We start from the raw sequence: 23,510 nt of genomic DNA on the forward strand, positions 1-23,510 counted from the left end.
AAAGGTTATTAACTTTTGTAGAGCTCTCGGTACCTGCCACATCCTGTAGGGGGCGCCTTTCTCAACCACCTCCATGGATCCTCATGCTCCAAGTTGCAGCCTCTCCAAAGGGTGGGGATCTCAGATCTGCGTCCCCGGAGAAGGGCTGAAATGGAGCTTGGCTACCCAGGCCCTCCAACTGTTTCCATGTGCCTCTATGTTCCTCCTGAGCCCACGTTGTTCCTAGACTGTCTCTGAAATACATGATGCAAATCCCAGCTAGCCCAGTATCCATAGAAACCTGAATTTCCCATCCTCAGCCTGTTCCCTAGAGAAAGAAACCCACCCAAGCAACACCCACAAACAGGGACTGATGGCACCCACAGGAGCACTTCCCATGTGCTAGGGAATCAGGCTTTAATAGCCAGTGATCTGTCTTGCTGGGTCCTCCAGGCATGGCTGGGGAAGGAATAGGAGGCATAGAACCTTGTAAGATGCATTTTCTTTTTGAAAATTGAAGGGACCTACTATAGTCCCCACCACGAACGATCAGTCATCTTTTGCCCAATCCAGCAGCTCTGAGGCCACAAAGATCATATTCACAGTGCACTCAAGTCAATATTTGACATTCTTTAATCTTGTACATACAAGCACATGAACCATCTGTGAAACATGACTGTCCAATTTTATTGTGCATGATTGATTACTAATCTTAGTAACAATTTCCCAAGACTTGCTCCTCTCTAGAACAACCTTGCCATCCTTCAAACATGACGACTATTTAGTTTTGTCTCCAGACTCAACACATGAGGAAACAAGGCTCCTGGTACCAAGCCACACTCAGGTTCTTGAATGCTGGTCAGCTGCAGCACCTGGAATCAGCAGCCCCTACCGTGTGCAGGATACCAGCCTTTGCTAGTGACACAAATTGCGAATCAAAGGACATTAGAACTGGAAAAGACCTTGAAAACATCATGCACATGTCATTTCCCTGTTTACAGATGAGAAGTTGAATGGCTTTATGTGAAGTACCAGAGTAGCACAGCCAAGCAAAACAGTGAACTCTCAACTGCCAAGTACATGTCAGATCTTGTCCTGGTTTACACTTTTGCTCACTTAATCTCATGACCACCTTATGAGGTAGGTTATTATCTCCACTCATCTTAAGATCTCCATTTTTCACATGATGAAACTAAGGCACTGAGAAGTTAGCTAACTCTCCCAAGGTCACACAGTGGCTGAGGCAGACTTTGAACCCAGATCATTCATCCCCCACTAACACACTAGCTATGTAGGTCACTAGATACCTTGGTAAGGACTGAGATTTTAAAAACGTATGTTGAGGTCTCAAGTGTAAGGTTTGTCTTCTATGTCATGAGCAGCTAAATTCCACTTTTTTTTTTCCGTTTTAAAACCTTAGGGTGAAATAAATAAGAAGCTGAATGCACCAGTTGAACTGACTATATGAGAACATCCATGACAAACCTCCTCTTAGAGAGGAGGAAATCATGTTAATAACATCCTTTGAGTTGTCTCCTTTTGTTGGGTTGCTTAGAGATACAGACCTAGAGTATCTGCTTTTATTATTTTTGGTTGTGCTGGGTCTTCGCTGCTGCGAGCGCAGGCTACTGTCCAGTTGCGGTGCCCAGGTTTCTCATTGTGATGGCTTCTCATTACAGAGCACAGGCTCTAGGGGTGTATATTCAGTTGTTGCGCCACACAGGCTGAGCTGCCCCACGGCATGTGGGATCTTCCTGGACCAGGGATTGAACCCATGTCTCCTTGCACTGGCAGGTGGATTCTGTACCCCTGAGCCACCAGGGGAGCCCCCAAAAGTATCTGCTTTTAAATTATAGTGTATTGGGGGAACCAGAATATACTCACAACAGAATACTGCTGTTCATGAAATTCCTCTGGATTTTTTTCATGGTAATATGACTGCCCACAAAGAAAGGGGCTGAGTGTCTGGGCAGAAGTGGGAGAGGCTGTTCTTTTGTACCTTTTGGATTTACAGCCACATAAGTGGGTGATCTCATCAAACAACATACACAAATTAGAGACAAATTGTGTGTTGCATGTCTATATGTATAAATTCTAGTCTTCTCAGTCATTACAACGTAACCATTTTCCCATGTTGTTTTAATAAACATAAGTTTTATGTCTATAACCTTCCAGTCTCAAGAAATTTAAGCATTCCCAATGTAAGTTCATTTCTCAATTTCCTTTGGGGTTTTTCATTAACATGAATCATAATGTCAGCATTCAAAATCTTCCACTTTCTGAAGAATTAGCCAACATGCATTGAGCCTATAGTATGTTTAGGACATAATACAAAGCATTTGTACCCCAAAAATCCCCTCATTTAATCTCTACAACCTGAGGTAGGTACCCTAAATCCTCATTTAGATGAGGGAGCAGAGGCTCGAAGGCTCAGTAGCTCATAAATCATACAGTTGGGACTTGGGTGTAGGAATCTGGATTTCTGGTTCCAGCTGCTATCTCTTTACCAAAGATGCCTCCAGCTTATAAAATTTGCGGGTACAGCTTACCTGGGCTCCCATGCACACACTCAATCATCACATTATGTGGGTAGGAGGGCTCAAGGGAAGAAGGAATGGGCTCCTGAACTAGGGCTCCTTGTCAATAGAATGGCTACCCATGCTGAGATAGCTGCCCATGCCTGAGCCAAGACCTAGAACAGGCTTAAGGGCAATGTCAAAGGTAAGAGTTCCAGGATACACAAACAACAAAAAGAAAAATAAACCAGACCCCAAAATGAAAACTTCTGTGCTTCAAAGGACACCTTCCAGAAAGTGAAAATACAGAGTGGTAGAAAATGTTTGGCAATCATGTACTGGATGAGGGACTTGTGTCTAGAATGTATGAAGAACTCTCGCAACTAGATAGTAAAAACAATAACAACAAAAAAAGATTTTAAAATGGGCAAAGGATCTGAAGTCAGCTCTCCTAAGAAGGTAAACAAATGGTCAATAAGCACCTGAAAAGAGGCTCCATACCATGAATCATTAGGGAAATCCAAGTCAAAACTACAATGAGATACGACCTCACATGTACTAGGATGCCCAAGTTAAAAGACGGACAGTAACAAGTGTTAACGAGGATATGGACCAACTGGAACCTCCCTACATTATAAGACTATACAAAGTGCGGCCACACTGGAAAATGGCCTGGCAGTCCCTCAAAAGGTTAAACGAGAGTCAGGACATGATCCAGCAAGTCTGCACCTACTTACCTATCCAAAAGAACAAAAAACATATGTCCACACAAAATCTTGCACACAAATATTTATAGCAGCATTATTCACAATGGCAAAAAGTGAAAACAATCAAAATGTTTTCACCAACTAAAGAGCTGGTAAGTAAAATGCAGTATATATCCATATAATAGGTTATCCAATGATAAAAACAAAAACATTGAATACATGCTACAAGGTGAATGAAACTTTTTGCTTATGAGAACACTGAAAGGAAAATGTCAAAAAAAAAAAAAGGTATACTTTGGCTCAAACACTTTATTTTGGTAAAAAGGGGCCTAGGCAATCCACAATATCCTGTAAAAATAAAACAAAGCCCTTCCAACACCTAAGATGGAAAGGAAAAAACATTTTTAAAAGTTTACAACAACTAACAAAATAGTTTCAGGTCAAGATTTATTAGGTAGTGATTTGCATTTAACAGGCCAGATAAATACTTTATGGTACAAAGTGCACACTGGACTCAGATGTGTTGGGTCCAAAGTGCCTTGAGCTTTGCTGAATCTGAGCATCTTTAGAGGGGCCATTCAGCTCACATCCACCCCTTTGCCAACATCCTCACCCCTCTCTTGCATCTGGTCCCCTTGACTCAGTGGTATATCCTACCACTCCCTCCCCTGGCCACCAATGATGGACACATCACACTTATAACCAATTTTTAGTTTTGAATCATCATTTCTGTTTAAAATGTCCATTTCGGTGAACCAGGAGACACAAGCAGGAGAAAGTTTGTGAGTCTTCGGTAAAAACACCTCCATTAAAACATTGCTCCTACAGGGAGACATTCCCTGTCCCAGGACACAAGTGAGGAGGTGACAATTAAAAATCCTCCACAGGCACATGAAGACGAAAAGGTAAGGCAGGAGTCTGGAGGCAAGGCAGAGGGAGAAGAAATCAGGATGAAGATGTAAAAGGCAGCAGAACAAGAATGAGCAGGCTGAGGTCAGCAGAGACCAGAGCCCCGGAGCCCCTCCTCATTCCTGATACCAATACCCCCCTCCCTGGACAGAATCGCCTCCCTTCCCTCCTAACACAAAGGGGCTCTCTTCTCCTCCTTCTGTACCTCTGTGAGAGGAACCAGAGAAAGGTCCTCCACACAACTACAGCGCATCCATCACCTTCCAGATCTACCATCTCATTTGCAGATGAGGAAAGTGAAAATCATGCTATTTAAATTGTGTTTTTTAAAGTGCTCTGGAAACTCTGTTCAAGAGGAAATTGTGCAAGAAGTCTTAATCTATAAGTTAGAGCCGATTGGATGGGCAGCCTTGTCCCCACCCCCACCCTGAAGGGCTCCACCAAGGCCCACAGAGCAGCCTTAAATACCAGTATAAAGTGACAGACAAGCCAGGGCATGGGTCCTGCCCAAAGCCATGGCAATGGTGCTAGAATAACCATATTTTCTTCTTTTCTGAATTCCTGCCACTCTGGCTCCTGGGGCCACTCTGGCTCCTGGAGCCTCCCTGGCCAGCAAGTTCCTGCAGACAGCAAACAACCCCCCTGTGAGTGTGCCTTTTGAATGCAGTCCATCTTTTAGATGCAAAACAGTACATCCAACCACCTCCTGTGCCAGGCTCTCACAGGGATCCACTCCAAGCCAATAATCCCCTGTGCTAATCAATCCACAGGCTTCCCAGGTGGCTCAGCGGTAAAGAAGCCGCCTGTCAATGCAGGAGATGAGGGTTCAATCCCTGCATCAGGAAGATTTCATGGAATAGAAAATGGTAACCCACTCCAGGATTCTTGAATGAAAAATTGCACGGACAGAGGAGTCTGGTGGGTACAGCCCATAGAGTCACAAAGAGTAGGACATGACTGAGCATGCACACATGCACAATCAACCCACATCCAGGTTTCAGGACAACTAGGGGCAGCCACTATGCCCCAGAACCTGTGAAAAGTACTCAGACTTGCCGATCATAAACCCACTCACCCAGTACCCTGCCTCCTCTGTTCCTTTCCATGAAAAGCACGCCCCTTACCTCCTAAGGACTCTGGTGCTTCCCCTGGTGCCCCCCTCCCCACAGCACCCCCACCGCAGCACCCCTTCTCCTAGGAACTGTAAGTAACAAACTCTTTTCAACAGCAGTCCCCTCCCATCTGCTGGCCTCACAACACTTGAAAAATGATTTTAAAACAAAAACCTACATTTTTTAAACAGACCCACTCTAGAAACAAACATTATCCCCAGAAATCTTAGAATCTGGATCAGGGAATTCACATCCAGAGGATGCCACAACTTTGGAAAAAGCCTGACCCAGGATGTATCTCCTGGCTGACTTTCAAAGTGGGGGAGAAAAGGGACCAAAAAAAAGGGGGGAAAGGCCCGTGGCCTGGAGCCACAGAAAATGACAGGGGAGGTCAGCGGGAAGATCCTGGTAAGAAGGCAGGCGGTAGAGAGGTACCAAGGCAAGCGTGGCTTTGGGAAGGGACAGGAAGGAAATGGGACCGATTGCTGGATGCACGCGGAGTCCAGCGGGCCGAAGGGTCCTCAGCTGTCCAGCTCCTCCTTGATGGTGATGCGCAGCGGGCAAATGCGCAGTGGTTCTGGGGACCCGTCACCCCGCGAGCCGCCCAGGTAGAAGTAAGGCCGCACCTCCCCAAAGCGGGCGTGGAAGGTGTACAGGTGGCAGCGGCGCTCAGCGTCATAGAAGGACAGCTCGCCCTCCTCGCACTCCAGCTCCACGCGCAGGCGGCGCGGGATGGCGGGGACCAGGGGCGACGCGGCGGGATCCGAGGTCACGCAGTGGTCGCCGTCCACGCCCTGCGTGCGGCCCACATACCAGAAGCCCGAGCGCGTGTCATGGTAGCAGCTGTGCGCGTGGCCCTCGGTGCCCGCATCCTGTCGCGTCCGCACCACCCCTACGCGCCAGCTGGCCAGTGCCCCCAGGTCCACCTCCCAGGCGTGTGAGCCCTGCGACAGGATGCAGGAGCCCAGCAGGCAGGGCGCCGACGAGAAGCGCTCCGGGTTCTCCACCTGCACCCGGTAGCCGTGGTTGGTGACGCTGGTGAGGTCATCGGACACGGAGAGCCAGCCAGCCGCGGTGTTGGGATCAAGGCTGAAAGGCACTGGGTGCGGAGAGAAGACAGTGGGGAAATCAGAACAGCCTGTGGCCTCGGGTCCCCCTAAACTGACCCACTGTGTTCCACCTGGCCCAGTGAACAAAGGGGGCTGCCCTGGGCTGGGGGTCACACTATGGGTTGAAATGTGCCCTGCACAGCCTGGATGGGAGGGGAGTTGGGGGGAGAATGGATACATGCATATGTATGGCTGAGTCCCTTCACTGTTCACCTGAAACTATCACAACATTGTTAATCGGCTACACCCCAATACAAAATAAAGTTCAAAAAACCCCATAAAACGTGCCCTACAAAAAGGTATGTTGAAGTCTTAACCCCAGCACCTCAGGAGGTGACCTTATTTGAGAATGAGGTTCTTGCAGATGTTAACAATTTAAGATGAGATCACATGGGAAGAGAAGGGGCCCTTGATCCAATATAACTGCTGTCCTTATGAAAAAGGAGAAAACCAGTCACCTGAGGGGAAAAGCCCTCTGATGATGGAGGCATAGGTCGCAGTGCTGCAACTGCCTGCGCAGAGCTCACCAGAAAATACCAAAATTTAGGAAGAAGCGAAGAAGGATCCTCCCCTACAGGTTTCAGAGGCAGTGTGGCCCTGCAGACACCTTGGCTTTAAACTCCTAGCCTCTGGAACCATGAGAAGAAAATTCTGTCATTTTAAAGCATCCAGACTTCAGTCTTTTGTGAGGATAGCCACAGGAAGCCAGTGAACCTCACAAGATGCCTGTACCACCTTAGAAAAGCATGTGACATGCCCCTGGTCACTGACATTTCTCCCCATAAAATCACGTCTCAGTTTGGGATGCTACTTCAAAAGTATCAGAGATGGGGTGGCTTAAACAACAGGACAATATTTCTCATGGTTCAGCTTCTGGAATTCTGAGACCAGGGATCCAGCATGCTTACATTCTGCTGAGGGCCCTCTTTTTGGTTTACAGATGGCTGCCTTCTTACTGTGTCCTCATAAGGCAGAGGGAGAGAGAGAAAAGAAGCCAGCTCTCTGGTGTCTCTTCTTAAAAGGGCACTAATCTGATCATCAGAGGGCCCCATCCACATGACCTCTTCTAACTATGATCACCTCCCAAAGGCCTTGCTTTCAAATTCCATCACATGGAGGTTCAGGCCTTCAACATATGAATTTGGTCAGGGACACATTCAGTCCACAGCGACTTGCATGGGCTACAATCACCTTGGGAGAGGCAGCCCTAAACTGAGGAGCTCTTCTCTTTCATTATATATATAATATGGTTCTGAAGAAAAAGGGAAGTCAGCTGCTCTTTCCGGAGAGGTGGCCAAGTGTCAGGACCCAAAATAGGAAGGCGCTCCGTCAGGAATGGTTTGAGCAGCAGGACATGGCAGCGGAGCAGGGCACAGGGACCTTCGTGAAAGAGGCTGGAAAGGTGACTAGTGCAGGGAGGTGGTGCAGGTCTTATGGGGTGGGAAGCGGGAAGGAGTTCGTTCAGCTGGCCCTCTGCCCAGCATGACCTCCCCCAGCCTCTTACACCTGCCTGGGGCCCCCACTCACCAGATTCAACACACATAACCATCTTCCTCCAGACGCGGTACTTCAGGGAGTCCAGGTATTTGCAGACGTCGATGAGCATGCCGGGCTGGATGGGCTCCGGCTCCATCGTGCAGAAGAGGCTAGGAAAGGAGAAGTGGGCTTTGCGGGGCAGGGCCAGGGGCAGGCGTTCTGGGCCTAACTGAGTCAGCTGGAAACAGGATCCCTTGCCTCAGGCCTGCATTCCCTGGCTGCCTTATTCAAGACAAACCTACACTGGGCTCTGATGGGAGATGAACCAGGAATCAACTGGGCGGCTCATATTCTTCAGGACTCAGTACTAGAACCCTTCCTGCCCTTGCCGGGATAAATATAAACAGGAGGTTCTCAGACATGGTTTAATTTCATGTGAGCAGAAATGATACATACACATCAGCTCATAGGATGTCTGAGTCGGAAGGCACCTTAGGGGCCCTCTAGTCCCACGTTTTGAAAGTGTCAGTGGCCTTTGCTTGAACACCTCCAGTGACAGGGAACTCACTACCACCCAAAGCATTCTCTTCCATCTTTGTACAGCTCTGACTGGGACACAATTATTCCCTATTCATCTCTGTGACCCCAACAACCATCAACACAAACTAATATGTCCTGAGACTCTCAGAGGGAGGGGGCTGACCAAAGGAGAAGGTTAAATGTTGGGCTGACCGTCAGAGAACTACGAGCCCCATGAAGGATGACAATCTCTCCCCACATAGTAGATGGTCATGCTCCACCCTCAGGAAGACAACACCGCACCAGTGCAAACTGGAAGTCCGTGTATTAAAAGAGGGCTCTCCACTTGGCCGATCCCACTGCTGCCTCTGTACTGCACCAGCTGGCCTCACCACCTGCCTGGCCCGGGAGCCACCTGAGGTTGTACCCCTGGTATTTCTGCCTATGCTTCCCCTCCCCCTACCAGACTTGGCAACTTACCGGCGTTTTCGGCTCTTGTGTTTCTGGAAAAAAACAAACAAACAGATACACAAACACAGACACAGAGAAAACATATAAATCTCTGACCTCAAAAGGAGTCATACATCCCATGTTCATGGATCAGACATTTAATATTATTAAATTAATAATAATATTAAGGTTAATATTGCTATAATTAAATTATTAATAATATTGTTAAGATGGCAATACCACCTCAAAAATAAATACTTTAAAATAATAAATAAATAAATATTTTAAAAAACAATATAGCCAGGGCTGCTGATCTCAGGGTCCCCGCTGGCCCCTGAAATCTAGCCCCTGTCACTAGATCTGGACGCTGCACTCCTCACCATGAGAAAGGAAACGTCATCCTCCTTCATCTCCATCTGCAGCCGCTCAATCTCATGGGCCAAGGCCTCCGTGTCCTCCGTCAGCCGCTTCATCTTCTCCTCCGCCAGGTGCTGCTTCTGCCTTGCCTCATTGGCCATGGCATCCAGGATGGCCTGCTCCTCCACGCGCAGGAACTCGCGGAGCTTGTCAAATTCCTGCTGGATCCGTGCTTCCAGCCAGGCTGCCTCCACCTGCAGCACAGGGTGGGGCCGGGTGGGGCAGAGGAGGGGCGGAACCTCAGCCGTCACCCAGCGGGTGGCCCCCAGATGTTTAGCAAAGGAACTCCATTTTTAAAAAAAAGAAATCACGTGCAGAACCTCCGAAGATAAAATATGGATGCAGCTTTCTTAGCACATATTTGTAAGTTTAAATAAGTCAAACAGCATAGGGACTTCCCTGGTGGTCCAGTGGTTGAGAATCCCCCTTTCTGTGCGTGGGACGTAGATCCCATATGGCTCGGGGCAACTAAGTGGTCCTCCAAAAGGAAAACCCCGGAGCGCGGCCAAAAATTTTTGTAAAAAAGACATGTTTTAAATTAAAAAGTCAAACAGCATAATGAGATTGTTTAGATCAATGAATAAAACAAAATCAGTGCTTATAGAGGACAACTGTAATTCTATAAATTCCTCAATAATATTTTGTACTTGCATAGGTTGTACGATAGTGAGGGAAACTCTGAATCACACAAGTGAACTGTTGCAAATAGCAACGATTTTTAAAAATCACTCGCCTTCCAATACTAGGACTTCAAATTTGATAGATTTGATAGATGCTTAAAAAATAGTAGAAAGTATTTATTTTAAAACTGAATCAGTAAGATGCTAATATGACAAAATGATTCACTGAACAGGAGGAAATGACCAGAAAGGGAGGGAAATGATTTATTGAAAGGGCTTCCCAGATGACACAGTGGTAAAGAATCTGATCCCTAGGTCAGGAATATCCCCTGAAGGAGGAAATGGAACCCTACACCAGTATTCTTGCCTGGAAAATCCCACTGACAGGGGAGCTTGGAGGGCTACAGTCATGGGGTCACAAAGAGTTGGACATGACTGAGCACGCATGCACAATTTATTGAAAAAGGGCAAACTAGGAAAAATATTTCCAACATATATGAGATTGTTATTCTTCATATACAAAGTGCTCTTAAGTCTCTACAAGAAGACAAGACAAACATCCCAAGAAAAAGAATGTGAACATTCACAGGAAAAATACAGATAGCTGTTATTCTTATGAAAGAAGCACACACTTTGTTTGACTTACTTTAATAACCAAAGAAAAGCATAGGAGGAGAGACGGCATTGTTGAAATATCAGGTAAAAAGACTGACAAGGTACAGTGGAAGAGAGTGAAATTTGGGAAGCTTCTTATCACACAGGGGGATAAAAAACAGAGTGGACAAGAAAAGCCAGCCAGTGCAAAGTCAGCTCCAGCCAGCCTCACACTGGCCATGGAGCCTCTCAATAAAGGAGAAGACACATTTTCACCTCTCATTCACCAGGATGGACTGAATTGAGAGGAAAAGCATTAGTCAAGCCAGTATCCTGGACTCTCCACAACTGACTGACTACATGAGAATTCTACAGCAGCTGGGATGGACAGACAAGGGCTGTCACTTGGACATATGGACACAACCCAGGTATCCCCAATGCATCCCACATCAGGCCAGATGGCACTGGCCAAGCCTGGGGGTAGATGAAGCGGGGGGGCATGGGGGTTGGATGAGGGCCCTTGAGGCCATGGTGAGGAGCTTGAACTAGACAGTTTGAAGCAGAGGAGTGACGCAACCAATCTATTTTATTTACAAGATCAGTCCACTGCAAGGAGTGTGGACTGCATACAAGAGCAAAAGCATGGGGCCCAGGTAGGAGGGCAGGCAGAGGCGATGGGGACCTGGAACAGATGCTGGGAGTGGAGAGGGAACATCAATAGACAGGTGCATTCTGGAGACAGTGGATGTGAGGTGTGAGAATGGGGGTGTTGCTGGTTTGAGCACCCCAGCAGGTGGTGCAGTATGGCACCTGTTATCAGTCTGAGTTCACAGGCACAGGGGGCTGCAGAAGCTGCTTGGTGGTTGCTGGCGTGGCCACGCCCAGGTGTTTAAAGATGCCATGAAGTCACAATCAGCATCCAAGGGCAAGGCTGTGCTCGCCAGCAAGGCTGGTGAAGGCTGACCCTGTAGCAGCAGCCATGGCCAGGGCCAGCCCACCCACACCTCTGCCCCACGGTAGTCCAAGTGTGCCCATCTGCACCCTCAGCCCCAGTGCTCACTCACCTGATTGTGCTTGGCGATGGCCTCGTAGGAGCGCTGCATTGCCCAGAAGGCCTTGGCTTTCTCCCGCAGCGCATGCTCCATGTTCCTGCACTTGGCCTGCCAAGAGGGACCAGAAGAGGTGGGTTAGGGGCAGAGGCCGGGCAGGGACGCAGCATGCCACATCACAGCTGGAGGTGCACTTCACTGTGGGTACTACTCGACCATTATTTACTGAACCCAGTCCAGCCACATGCTGGGGGACACAGTGGGGAAAGCATAGGTCTGACCCTGCACCTGATGGTGTACAGCACAAAGGGCCACCGATACCCTCTAACCCAGCACCTTTGTTTATACCCGAAACAGATAGGAAACAGCTGAGGAGGTAAAGGGACTAGTTTCCATGCTGGTCACAGGACAGAACAGAAGGACATCCTGCTAAGCCTCAAGCCGGTGCAGGCGGAGGAGTGAACCCTAGCTGGGGGGTCAACAATGTGCTCACAGGCCCCCTTCACAACTCGTGAACTGGACTGGTTTACAGTCATGAAAGAACAGGTCTGATCACGAGGTTAACCCAGTTCTTCCCACAGGACCTTGTCTAAACCATAGTCATCCTGGGTTGGTTCTAGGATCCCCACAGATACTGAAATCCCAGGATGCTCAAGTCCCTTATGTAAAAATGCTTCAGTGCTAGTATAAAAGTCTGTGTAAGTAGTTGTAAGTACAATGTAAATGCTATGTAGATAGTTAACAGAGTGGTAAATTTAAGCTGTGTTTTTAGTCCCTAAAGCCTCATCCCCACCTGGGCCTGGTTTAGATGACAAGATTCTGGACTTTGAGCTAACGTCGTAATGGGACAAGATGACTGGGGATCCTAGGAGGGAGTGCAGGCTCTGCAGGTGGGAGGGACATCAATCACTGAGGCCAGACTGGAGGAAACAGCCTTGGAAATGGCCCTATGGATCCCCACTTCCCAGTACTGCACTGCCGAAAGCCCCTCCCTGAGGGCTGGATCTACAAAAGACATGCTTCTAATCAAGAGAATGTGGCAAAAGTGACGGGAGATGAGCTGAGGTGACAAAAAGCCTACACTGACCCTTTCTCACCCTCTTTTGCTCCCTCACTCTAGATGGAAGTGACCCAACCAACAGAGCAGCCCAGGGGGCTAGGAAGTAAGGGTGTCCGACCAACAGCCCATGAAGACCTGAATCCTGCTGCCAACCACACAAGTGAGCCTGAGCAGGGATCCTGGCCTCCTCAGGCTTTCCGATGAGACTGCAGCCCCGGTTCATACTGCCGCACCATTGAGATCCTGAGGCAGAAACACCCATCCAGTCATGCCAGATTCCTGACCCACAGACACCATGAGATAGCAGACACTTTTGTCTGAGGCCACTATGTTTGGGGGAGTTTGTCACACAGCAGTAGATAACTAGCCCATGTGTCCGACTCCACGGTCTATTCTTTTAACCACACTTCTACAGAAAATAAACAGTGATTTCCTTTACTGCAGGTTTAGTTTTCTTTTCAATTCGTTCTGGTCATCCTTATGTCACAAAGAGTCGGACACGACTGAGCAACTAACACTTTAACTTTTACATATGGAAAGCTACTTAGCAATAAATAAGGAACAAATTACTGATACATATACAGACGCATTTTCTGTGATAATGGTTTCAGTGATAAGCACAGAAAATTAGCCAATCTGATTACACAGACCACAGCCCTGTCTAACTCAATGAAACTAAGCCATGCCATGTGGGGCCACCCAAGACGGACGGGTCACGGTGGAGAGGTCTGACAGAATGTGGTCCACTGGAGAATGGAATGGCAAACCACTTCAGTATTCTTGCCTTGAGAACCCCATGAACAGTATGAAAAGGCAAAATGATAGGATACTGAAAGAGGAACTCCCCGGGTCGGTAAGTGCCCAATATGCTACTGGAGATCAATGAAGAAATAACTCCAGAAAGAATGAAGGGATGGAGCCAAAGCAAAAACCATACTCAGTTGTGGATGTGACTGGTGATAGAAGCAAGGTCCAATGCTGTAAAGAGCAATATTGCATAGGAACCTGGAATGTCAGGTCCATGAATTAAGGTAAATTGGAAGTGGTCAAACAGGAGATGGCAAGAGTAAACGTCGACATTCTAGGAATCAGTGAACTAAAATGGACTGGAATGGGTGAATTTGACTCAGATAACCATTATATCTACTACTGTGGGCAGGAATCCCTTAGAAGAAATGGAGTAGCCATCATGGTCAACAAAAGAATCCAAAAAGCAGTACTCAGATGCAATCTCAAAAACAACAGAATGATTTCTGTTTGTTTCCAAGGCAAACCATTCCATATCACAGTAATCCAAGCCTATGACCCAACCAGTAACACTGAAGAAGCTGAAGTTGAGTGGTTTTATGAAGACCTACAAGACCTTTTAGAACTAACACCCAAAAAAGATGTCCTTTTCATTATAGGGGACTGGAATGCAAAAGTAGGAAGTCAAGAAACACCTGGAGTAACAGGCAAATTTGACCTTGGAATACAGAATGAAGCAGGGCAAAGGCTAATAGAGTCTTGCCAAGAGAATGCACTGATCATAGCAAACACCCTCTTCCAACACGAGAGAGGACTCTACACATGGACATCAACACATGGTCAACACCGAAATCAGATTTATTATATTCTTTGCAGCCAAAGATGGAGAAGCTCTACACAGTCAGTAAAAACAAGACCGGGAGCTGACTGTGGCTCAGATCATGAACTCCTTATTGCCAAATTCAGACTGAAATTGAAGAAAGTAGGGAAAACCACTAGACCACTCAGGTATGACCTCAATCAAATCCCTTATGATTATACAGTGGAAGTGAGAAATAGATTTAAGGGACTAGATCTGATAGACAGAGTGCCTGATGAACTATGGATGGAGGTTCATGACATTGTACAGGAGACAGAATCAAGACCATCCCCATGGAAAAGAAATGCAAAAAAGCAAAATGGCGGTCTGAGGAGGCCTTACAAATATCTGTGAAAAGAAGAGAAGCGAAAAGCAAAGGAGAAAAGGAAAGATATTCCCATTTGAATGCAAAGTTCCAAAGAATAGCAAGCGGAGCTATGAAAGCCTTCCTCAGTGATCAGTGCAAAGAAATAGAGGAAAACAATAGAGTGAGAAAGACTAGAGATCTCTTCAAGAAAATTAGAGATACCAAGGGAACACTTCATGCAAAGATGGGCTTGATAAAGGACAGAAATGGTATGGACCTAATAGAAGCAGAAGATATTAAGAAGAGGTGGCAAGAATACACAGAAGAACTGTACAAAAAAGATCTTCACAACCGAGATAATCATGATGGTATGATCACTCACCTAGAGCCAGACATCCTGGAATGTGAAGTCAAGTGGACCTTAGAAAGCATCACTACAAACAAAGCTAGTGGAGGTGAAGGAATTCCAGTGGAGCTATTTCAAATCCTGAAAGATGACGCTGTGAAAATGCTGCACTCAACATGCCAGCAAATTTAGAAAACTCAGCAGTGGCCACAGGACTGGAAAAAGTCAGTTTTCATTCCAGTCCCAAAGACAGACAATGCCAAAGAATGCTCAAACTACCACACAACTGCACTCATCTCACACGCTAGCAAAGTAATGCTCAAAATTCTCCAAGCCAGGCTTCAACAATACATGAACCATGAACTTCCAGATGTTCAAGCTGGTTTTAGAAAAGGCAGAGGAACCAGAGATCAAATTGCCAACATCCACTGGATCATCAAAAAACCAAGAGAGTTCCAGAAAAATATCTATTTCTGCTTTATTGACTATGCCAAAGCCTTTGACTGTGTGGATACAATAAACTGTGGAAAATTCTGAAAGAGATGGGAATACCAGACCACCTGACCTGCCTCTTGAGAAACCTATATGCAGGTCAGGAAGCAACAGTTAGAACTGGACATGGAACAACAGACTGGTTCCAAATAGGAAAAGGAGTACATCAAGGCTGTATATTGTCACCCTGCTTATTTAACTTATATGCAGAGTACATCATGAGGAACTCTGGGCTGGATGAAGCACAAGCTGGAATCAAGATTGCCGGAGAAATATCAATAACCTCAGATATGCAGATGACACCACCCTTATGGCAGAAAGTGAAAAGGAACTAAAAAGCCTCTTGATGAAAGTGAAAGTGGAGAGAGAAAAAGTTGGCTTAAAGCTCAACATTCAGAAAACTAAGATCATGGCATCTGGTCCCATCACTTCATGGGAAATAGATGGGGAAACAGTGGAAACAGTGTCAGACTTTATTTTTGGGGGCTCCCAAATCACTGCAGATGGTGACTGCAGCCATGAAATTAAAAGACGCTTACTCCTTGGAAGGAAAGTTATGACCACCCTAGATAGCATGCTAAAAAGCAGAGACATTACTTTGCCAACAAAGGTCTGTCTAGTCAAGGCTATGGTTTTTCCAATGGTCATGTATGGACGTTGAGAGTTGGACTGTGAAGAAAGCTGAGCTCCAAAGAATTGATGCTTTTGAACTGTGGTGTTGGAGAAGACTCTTGAGAGTCCCTTGGACTGCAAGGAGATCCAACCAGTCCATCCTAAAGGGAATCAGTCCTGGGTGTTCATTGGAAGGACTGATGCTGAAGCTGAAACTCCAATACTTTAGCCACCTCAAGCGAAGAGCTGACTCATTGGAAAAGACCCTGATAATGGGAGGGATTGGGGGCGGGAGGAGAAGGCGACGACAGAGGATGAGATAGCTGGACGGCATCACCGACTCGATGGACATGAGTTTGGGTGAACTCCGGGAGTTGGTGATGGACAGGGAGGCCTGGCGTGCTGCGATTCATGGGGTCGCAAAGAGTCGGACACGACTGAGCAACTGAACTGACTGATACATAGACAAGTCAAAAAGTACATGTATATATTATTTTGCAGGAAAGTACATACAGTTTCATCCCATTTATGTGAAGATCAAGATCAGCAACACTAATCCAAGGTGACAAATCAAAATTAGTACTCCTTGGTTTTAAGAAATGCCTCCCTCCCCTGAGGTCATAAAGATAATCTTCTACAGTATTTAAAGCTTTACAGCATGTCCTTTCGCATAGACTGCTGCTTCTATATGATCCCCACCTGCTTCAGGCAACTATCCCAACATGGCCTTGAAAACTCGACTTGGGCCCCTACCCCACTTGCTCTAGAACCCTGCTTTGATTTCCCCAGTGTAGTTTAGTTGCCCCTCCATGGACACCTTTACTTCATACCCAGCATCATTGTCTCACATTCCTGGAAAGGCTGCAGGCTTCCTGGGGGTAGGTCCTCATGCCTGGTCCTCTCACCAAGCACACTGATGCTCCATAAATTGCAGACAATGAAGGCTTGCTCTGCAAAGGCAGAGGCTTTCATCCACTGCTCCCTGGTGGCTCAGGTGGTAAAGAATCTGCTTGCCAATGCAGGAAATGGCTCCAGAAGATGCCCTGGAGGAGGAAATGGCAATCCACTCCAGTATTCTTGCCTGGAGAATCCCATGGTCAGAGGAGCCTGGTGGGCTATAGTCCATGGGGTCGAAAAAGAGTCGGGCATGCCTGAGCGACTGAGGATGTATGCACGTATTCGATTATGCCCACCTGACTCCAAGAAGGCAGGGGATCAGCCTGGCACAGAGCAGGCACTCAGTCCATACCTGTTGGCCCACTGATGGGGGCCCTCATCCACACAAGCCTCAAAGAACCCAAACACAGAGGCAGCTGCCCTCACAGCTCCCAGAAAAGTGGGCTGGTAGGGAAGACCTTAGCCTGACACCAGAGAAGGGTCTATCAATGTCACTCACCGGAGTAAGAGATGAGCAAGGCCCCAGGTGAACTCTACAGTAACTGCTCTGGCTTTGGACAAGTTACTTAACCTCTCTGAGACTCAGTATTACTGTCTGTAAAATGGAGAGAATAGTACCCAGGTGTAGTAAGCTGAATACCAGCGCCTCCAGAGATGTGTGCTCAGTTGCATCCAATTCTTTGCAACCCCATGGACTGTAGCCCACCAGGCTCCTCTTTCCATGGGATTCTCCAGTCAAGAATACTGCAGTGAAACTGGGTTGCTATACCCTCCTCCAAAGATGCCCTCATCCTAATTCTGGGATGTGTTACCTCATGTGGCAAAAGGGATTTTGTAGATGTGATTAACATATGGACTTTAAGACAGGGAGATCATCCTGGATTGTCCACAGGGGCTCCCTGAAATCATGAGGGTCTTTCCAAGAGGGAGTCAGAGAAGACAAGGAGACAACAGAAGCAGAGGCTGGAATGATGTACTTCAGGATGATGGAGGAAAGGGCCTCCAAAAGTTGGACAAGACAATGAAAGAAACCCTATTCTGGCCTCCAAAAGGCACAGAGTCCTGCCAACACCTTGATGTTTGGACTTCTGACCTCCAGGACTGTGGGATAACAAATCTGTGCTGTGTTCAACCACAGTTTGTGGCAATTTATGACAACAGCAACTGGAAACTAATATACAACCTCATAGAGTTTTTGTGAGGATTAAATGTGTTGACAGAAACACTTATGAGTACCTGGTACATAGTAAGTGCTCAAAAAGTATAGGCTGCAGACTTCCCTGGTGGCTCAGTGTAAGAATCTCCCTGCCAGTGCAGGGGACACAGGTTCAGTCCCTGGTCTGGGAAGATCCCACACGCTGCGGAACAACGAAGTGTGGGCAACTGAGCTTATGTGCTGTGACTATAGAGTAGCCCCTACTTGCCACAACTAGAGAAAACCTGCATACAGCAACGAAGACTCACCACAGACAAAAATAAACACATAATTTTTTTTAAAAAGGATGTTGTCTGGTATGATTGCTATTTTTGCTGGAGTTCCTCAAAGTAGTCTCCAACACACAAATCAAATTACCAAACCCCTATGTAAAAGCTTTTTGGGCTCCCCATTGGCCCCTTCTCACCTCTCCTGCCTTCCCATGCTACTCTCCCCACACCTCCACCTACTCCAATCATCCAGAACTACAACTTGAGTCTCTGCTGGCTGACTTCCCCCAGCTCCACAGGGCAAGGGCTCTGGTTTACTGACCTCTGCAGCCTCAGCACCCAGGACAGCCCTGGCGCACAACTGTCTAATACAAGTGATGCCAGTTGGCACCAGGCTAAGCACACTCCTCAGATCTTTGGGACTGGACTCCTTGGCCCCTCAGACACTGTCCTGAGTGCCCACTGCTCTGATGGCATCCTTCCTCTGCTTAAAACATTCCCACTACTCCCCAGTCTTTTTTGGGGTTTTTTGAGATTTTTTTGTTTTGATGTGGATCATTTTTAAAGTCTTTACTGAATTTGTTAAAATGTTGCTTCTGCTCTATGTTTTGAGGTGTTTTTTTTTTTGGACTCGAGGCATGTGGGATCTTGTCTCCCCAACCAGAGACCAAACTCGCACCCCCTGCAATGGAAGGTGAAGTCTTAACCATGGGACCACCAGGGAAGTCCTCTCCCTACAGTCTTCAGGATAAAGGACAAGCCTGGGACCTCCTGGCTCCTTCTGCATCTCCATCCTCATTCTTTCTCACCCTGAAATTCTCTAGGTACCTGGAAAATCTGGCCTCCCTCCTCTGGACCCTTACACACGCCACTGCCTGAAATATCTTCCCTGACCCCTTTCACCTGGCTAACACCTTCTTATTCCCTGGGTCTTTGCTTAAAGCTCCTTGAAGGTATGAATTACTGCTCAGCTCCTCTTCTGCAGTATCCCAGGGCCTAGCAGTATAAGACATCTGTTGAATAAACAGTAACAGGTCATTAGACCATATGTACTCCCTGGTACCTGGCTCACTGATCTTGAATCCTGGCTTAGCCCAGACCTGGAGGTTCTGCCTTAGTGTTCTTGGCCTTGACCCCCACCCACCTTCCTGATCTATATCTCCCAGCCCCACTGTGACTCATCACGACTTGATTCATGGTGTTTCCTTACCTCAACAACAGCCCCCAGGATGCCCAGAATGCCCACACTTATTAATACATTGGCTGTCTCAAATCAGGACATGGCAGTACTGCCAGGTGAAATAAGAAAAAGCATCGCTGTGGACCACTGTTCAAACACTCTTCAAATAAGCATGTTGATGACACTCTCCTTCACTTGAACTTTGCCAAAATGTAATGGAACTGTCTACTTTCATTGTGAACTTCCCTGGTGGCTCAGTGGTAAAGAATCTGCCTGTCAATGCAGGAGACGTGGGTTCAATTCTAGGGTCAGGAAGACCCCCTGGAGAAGGAAATGGCAACCCACTCCAGTATTATTGCCTAGAAAATCCCATGGACAGAGGAGTCTGGTAAGGTACAGTTCATCTGGTCATAAAAGAGTCAGACACAGCTTAGTGACTAAACAACAACAAAGGCACTAAAACAGTATCTGAAGAATAGGCATTCTTACAGAATTATTTTCAACTTTTTGAAATATACACTCATCTTCAGACTAGCTAACCAGTGTTCTCCAAACTGTGGGTCTGACCTATGTATTAATTGGTATTAATAAGTGATAAAATAATGTTTTACAGCCTGTGAAATTTTTAAAATATAATGACAGAAAATGCCAGACTACAATAGAGATTTTCACAGAATTTTTGTTTCCACTGATACAGAACATGATACATACATGTGGCTTTCTGAGTCACAATGGAAAAACAAATATTTCTCACTGTGGGAAGCCTGGTGTGCTCCAGTCCATGGGGTCACAATCAGAAACGACCGAGCAACTGAACAACAACAATGGGCCAGCAAAGGTCAAAAATTCTGAAAACTCCTGGGCTAGCTAACCCTTATTTCCTGATTATTTTCCTTCCTATGCCAAAAACTTCACGTTAGTTTTCCCTTATAAGTTGCTCCTTTTCTTGTTGTTCAGTCACTCAGTCATGTCTAACTCTTTGGCACCCCATGGACTGCAGCACTCCAGGCTTCCCTGTCCTTCACCATCTCCTGGAGTTTGCTCAAACGCCTGTCCATTGAGTCGATGATGCCATCCAACCATCTAATCCTCTGTCGTCCCCTTCTCCTCCTCTGCTCAATCTTTTCCAGCATCAGGGTATTTTCCAGTGGGTTGGCTTTCCACATCAGGTGGCCAAAATATTGGAGCTCCTTTATTTATAACCAGTGAAACTCCAGGCATGGGAGATGCTGAGAGAGTGATCCAGGATAAACTAGCTGGCCAGGGCCAGAGGCCTCCCCAGAGCTATCCGATAAATGGGGCCCAGGAAGTAGGTGAGGGATGTGGGGGAGACCTAAAAGCTCCATATCCTTGACCAGGACTTCGGGTGCTGCACCTCTGCCCTCTGTGTGCCAAGTTCCAGGGTTGTTGGGCTTACTCAACCCGTGCTTCTAAAATGGGCATGAGCCACATTCGCCTGGTAGAAAGGGTGCAGAGCCTCAGCCCTTCAGAGGTGGGCGGGCGGTCTTAAGAACATCTTGTAACCCCAATTCTCAGACTTCCTGTTGACACTCTCTCCTCTATCTCAGACCCCCTGGGCGGTACTCGATGTAGGCTCTGTATGTTACCAGGGGAAGATGGGGTCCTGAGAAGGCACCAGCAAGCTGGCAGGGGCAAGAGGGACGGGACTGGGCACACCCAGCCCTGGCAGGCTGGAGTGCAGGAGCAGCGGGGTCAGGATGCTAGGTTCCGGTCCACGTGCGCGCTCGGCCAACTCCCGCCCGCAGGAACTCTTACCCGAAAGTCGTGGGCGGTGTCCTTCACCGGCTGCACGCGGTGTCCCTGGTGCCGGGGATCGGCCTGGCAAGAGCAGCACAGCAGTTCCTTGTCGTCGAGGCAGAAAAAGTTGAACTGGCCGCGGTGCAGGCGGCAGAGGCGCGGGGAGCGGTGGCCGGTCCAACGCGCGCCCTCGGCCTCCTCGCGCAGCAGCTTCTCCACCAGGTTGTTGAGGGTGTGGTTGGTGCGCAGGTCGGCGGGGGCCGCGCGGTCCTTGCACACCGGGCAGGTGGGCGCCACCTGAACTTCCCAGGAGCGGGTCACGCACCCGCGACAGAAGTTGTGGCCGCAGCGCAGAGTCACGGCATCGCGGAAGGGGTCATAGCAGACGGCGCACAGCAGCTCCTCTTTGAAGGAGCGGGAAGGTCCAGGGGACGCGGCGGGGCCCGGCTCCATAACCTTCCCGGCTCTTGAGCCGGTAACTTTCGCTCCAGTCCCTCCCACCCGCCTGACTGCTCTCCGGACCCTGGGAGAAGGGCCCAGCCTCTTCCGTTCGGAGCACTGAGCGACAGCGGCCCCGGCCAATTGCTCTGGGTGTGCTTAAGCGGCTCCGCCCCAGTTCCGGTCAGCTCGGGAAATCCCGGAAGCGTAGGGCGGAGCCGATCTGCTCTGCGGTCCGCGCGGTTTCTAGGCGTGCCCTACAAGTTTAGCCAAGAAGAAACTACCCATCCGTGCTGTAGGGCTTCCGTAGCATTGAAACCTACTTCCGATTTCAAATGGAAAATGAGCCACTTCCTTGTGATGTAGTCACATGTGTCGTCGTTCAGTCGTGTCCGACTCTTTGTGACCCCCAAGGACTGTAGCCTACGAGGGTCTTCCGTCCATGGGATTTTCCAGGCAAGAGTACTGGAGTGGGTTGCCACTACTTCCTTAGTTCCCGGAAATCTCAGGCCCTCGAGGTGGGAGAAGCCAGAGCTCCTTACTTTGTGGTTCCTAGTGGAGTGTGATCTTGCAACGTCGTTAGCGTTTTCACCGCTTGAGTTTGCAGTGCCCCTTTGAAAGATCTATGCCCGCCCTTGAATTAGTTGTTTACTTATTTTGGCCTGTTTAGTTCCTGCCTGCTGGGGTAAGCAAGAAACAAGTGAGAGCAGGGGGCAGTGGAAGACCTCTGAGAAGACCCAATTCTTGTCTTGTTTGGATAGGCGGACAAGTCACAATCTTTAACAAAATCTATTTCCTCCTGAGTGAAACAGAGATCAAAGACGTCTGCAAAGTTAGCTATGGAAACTACAGTCCAGGCTGAATTTTCCTGCCAGGTACAACAGGTCTGAGTCACTCAACTTGCCTCAGAATCATTTTATAGCATTCAGATGTAGGATTCCTTTCATTAATGGTTTCTGCTGGAAGACAGTTCTCCACCCCTATGGTGTTTCTGTATATTATCCAGAGACACTGCCATTTTGAACTGTCGTTTCAAGGATGTTTCTATGATGAAGAGCCTGGGAAGAGACAGACAATGTCTCCCTTCAGGCAGGCAGTCTTTCTGCATTGTAAAAGTTTTGGATTCTCAACCCAAGTGGGCCAAAGAACTAAACAGACATTTCTCCAAAGAAGACATACAGATGGCTAATAAACACATGAAAAGATGTCCAACATCACTCATTTTTAGAGAAATGCAAATCAAAATGATGATACAATGAGGTATCATGTCACACTGGTCAGAATGGCTGCCATCAAAAACTCTACAAACAATAAATGCTGGAGAGGGTGTGAAGAAAAAGGAACCGTCTTACACTGTTGATGAGAATGCAAACTGGTACAGCCACTATGGAGAACAGTGTGGAGATTCCTTTAAAAACTGGAAATAAAACTGCCATACGACACAGCAATCCCACTGCTGGGCATACACACCAAGGAAACCAGAATTGAAAGAGACACATGTACCCCAATGTTCATTTCAGTGCTGTTTACAATAGCTAGGACATGGAAGCAACCGAGGTGTCCATTGGCAGATGAATGGTTAAAAAAGTTGTGGTACATATACACAATGGAATATTACTCAGTTATAAAAAAACATATTTGAGTCAGTTCTAATGAGGTGGATGAAACTGGAGCCTGTTACATAGAGTGAAGTAAGTCAGAAAGAGAAACACCAATACAGTTTATTAACATATATATGGAATTTAGAAAGATAGTAACAACAATCCTATATGTAAGTCAACAAAAGAGACAGGTGTAAAGAACAGACTTGGACTATGTGGGAGAAGGCAAGGGTGGGATGATATGAAAGAATAGCATTGAAACATGTATATTACCATATGTAAAATAGATGACCAGTGCAAGTTTGATGCATGAAGCAGGGCACTCAAAGCC

The 23,510-nt window shown here is 47.4% G+C and overlaps 1 protein-coding gene across 1 annotated transcript; it reads right to left on the reverse strand.

Annotated features, from left to right (window-relative positions):
* Window positions 1-3,493: 3,493 nt before the first annotated feature.
* Window positions 3,494-21,665, reverse strand: TRIM35 (tripartite motif containing 35). The gene is made up of 6 exons (XM_002689793.7): window positions 21,159-21,665; window positions 11,473-11,568; window positions 9,158-9,388; window positions 8,808-8,830; window positions 7,860-7,978; window positions 3,494-6,322 (listed from the first exon to the last, which is right to left on the reverse strand). Exons 1-6 carry the CDS (start codon window positions 21,591-21,593, stop codon window positions 5,745-5,747), a joined length of 1,482 nt encoding a protein of 493 aa, XP_002689839.1. The 5' UTR covers window positions 21,594-21,665; the 3' UTR covers window positions 3,494-5,744.
* Window positions 21,666-23,510: the final 1,845 nt, after the last annotated feature.

This window comes from Bos taurus, chromosome 8 (genome assembly GCF_002263795.3).
Source record: "Bos taurus isolate L1 Dominette 01449 registration number 42190680 breed Hereford chromosome 8, ARS-UCD2.0, whole genome shotgun sequence".
NCBI classification, from domain to species: domain Eukaryota; kingdom Metazoa; phylum Chordata; class Mammalia; order Artiodactyla; family Bovidae; genus Bos; species Bos taurus.

Bases quoted from the DNA above. Each gene is read 5' to 3' on its own strand.
- TRIM35 (XM_002689793.7), bottom strand. From the start codon at position 21,593: ATGGAGCCGGGCCCCGCCGCGTCCCCTGGACCTTCCCGCTCCTTCAAA. The intron at 11,569-21,158 runs GTAAGAGTTCCT...CCCTCTTGGCAG, and splicing joins ACACCGCCCACGACTTTCGG to GCCAAGTGCAGGAACATGGA. The intron at 9,389-11,472 runs GTGAGTGAGCAC...CCTGTGCTGCAG, and splicing joins CCATCGCCAAGCACAATCAG to GTGGAGGCAGCCTGGCTGGA.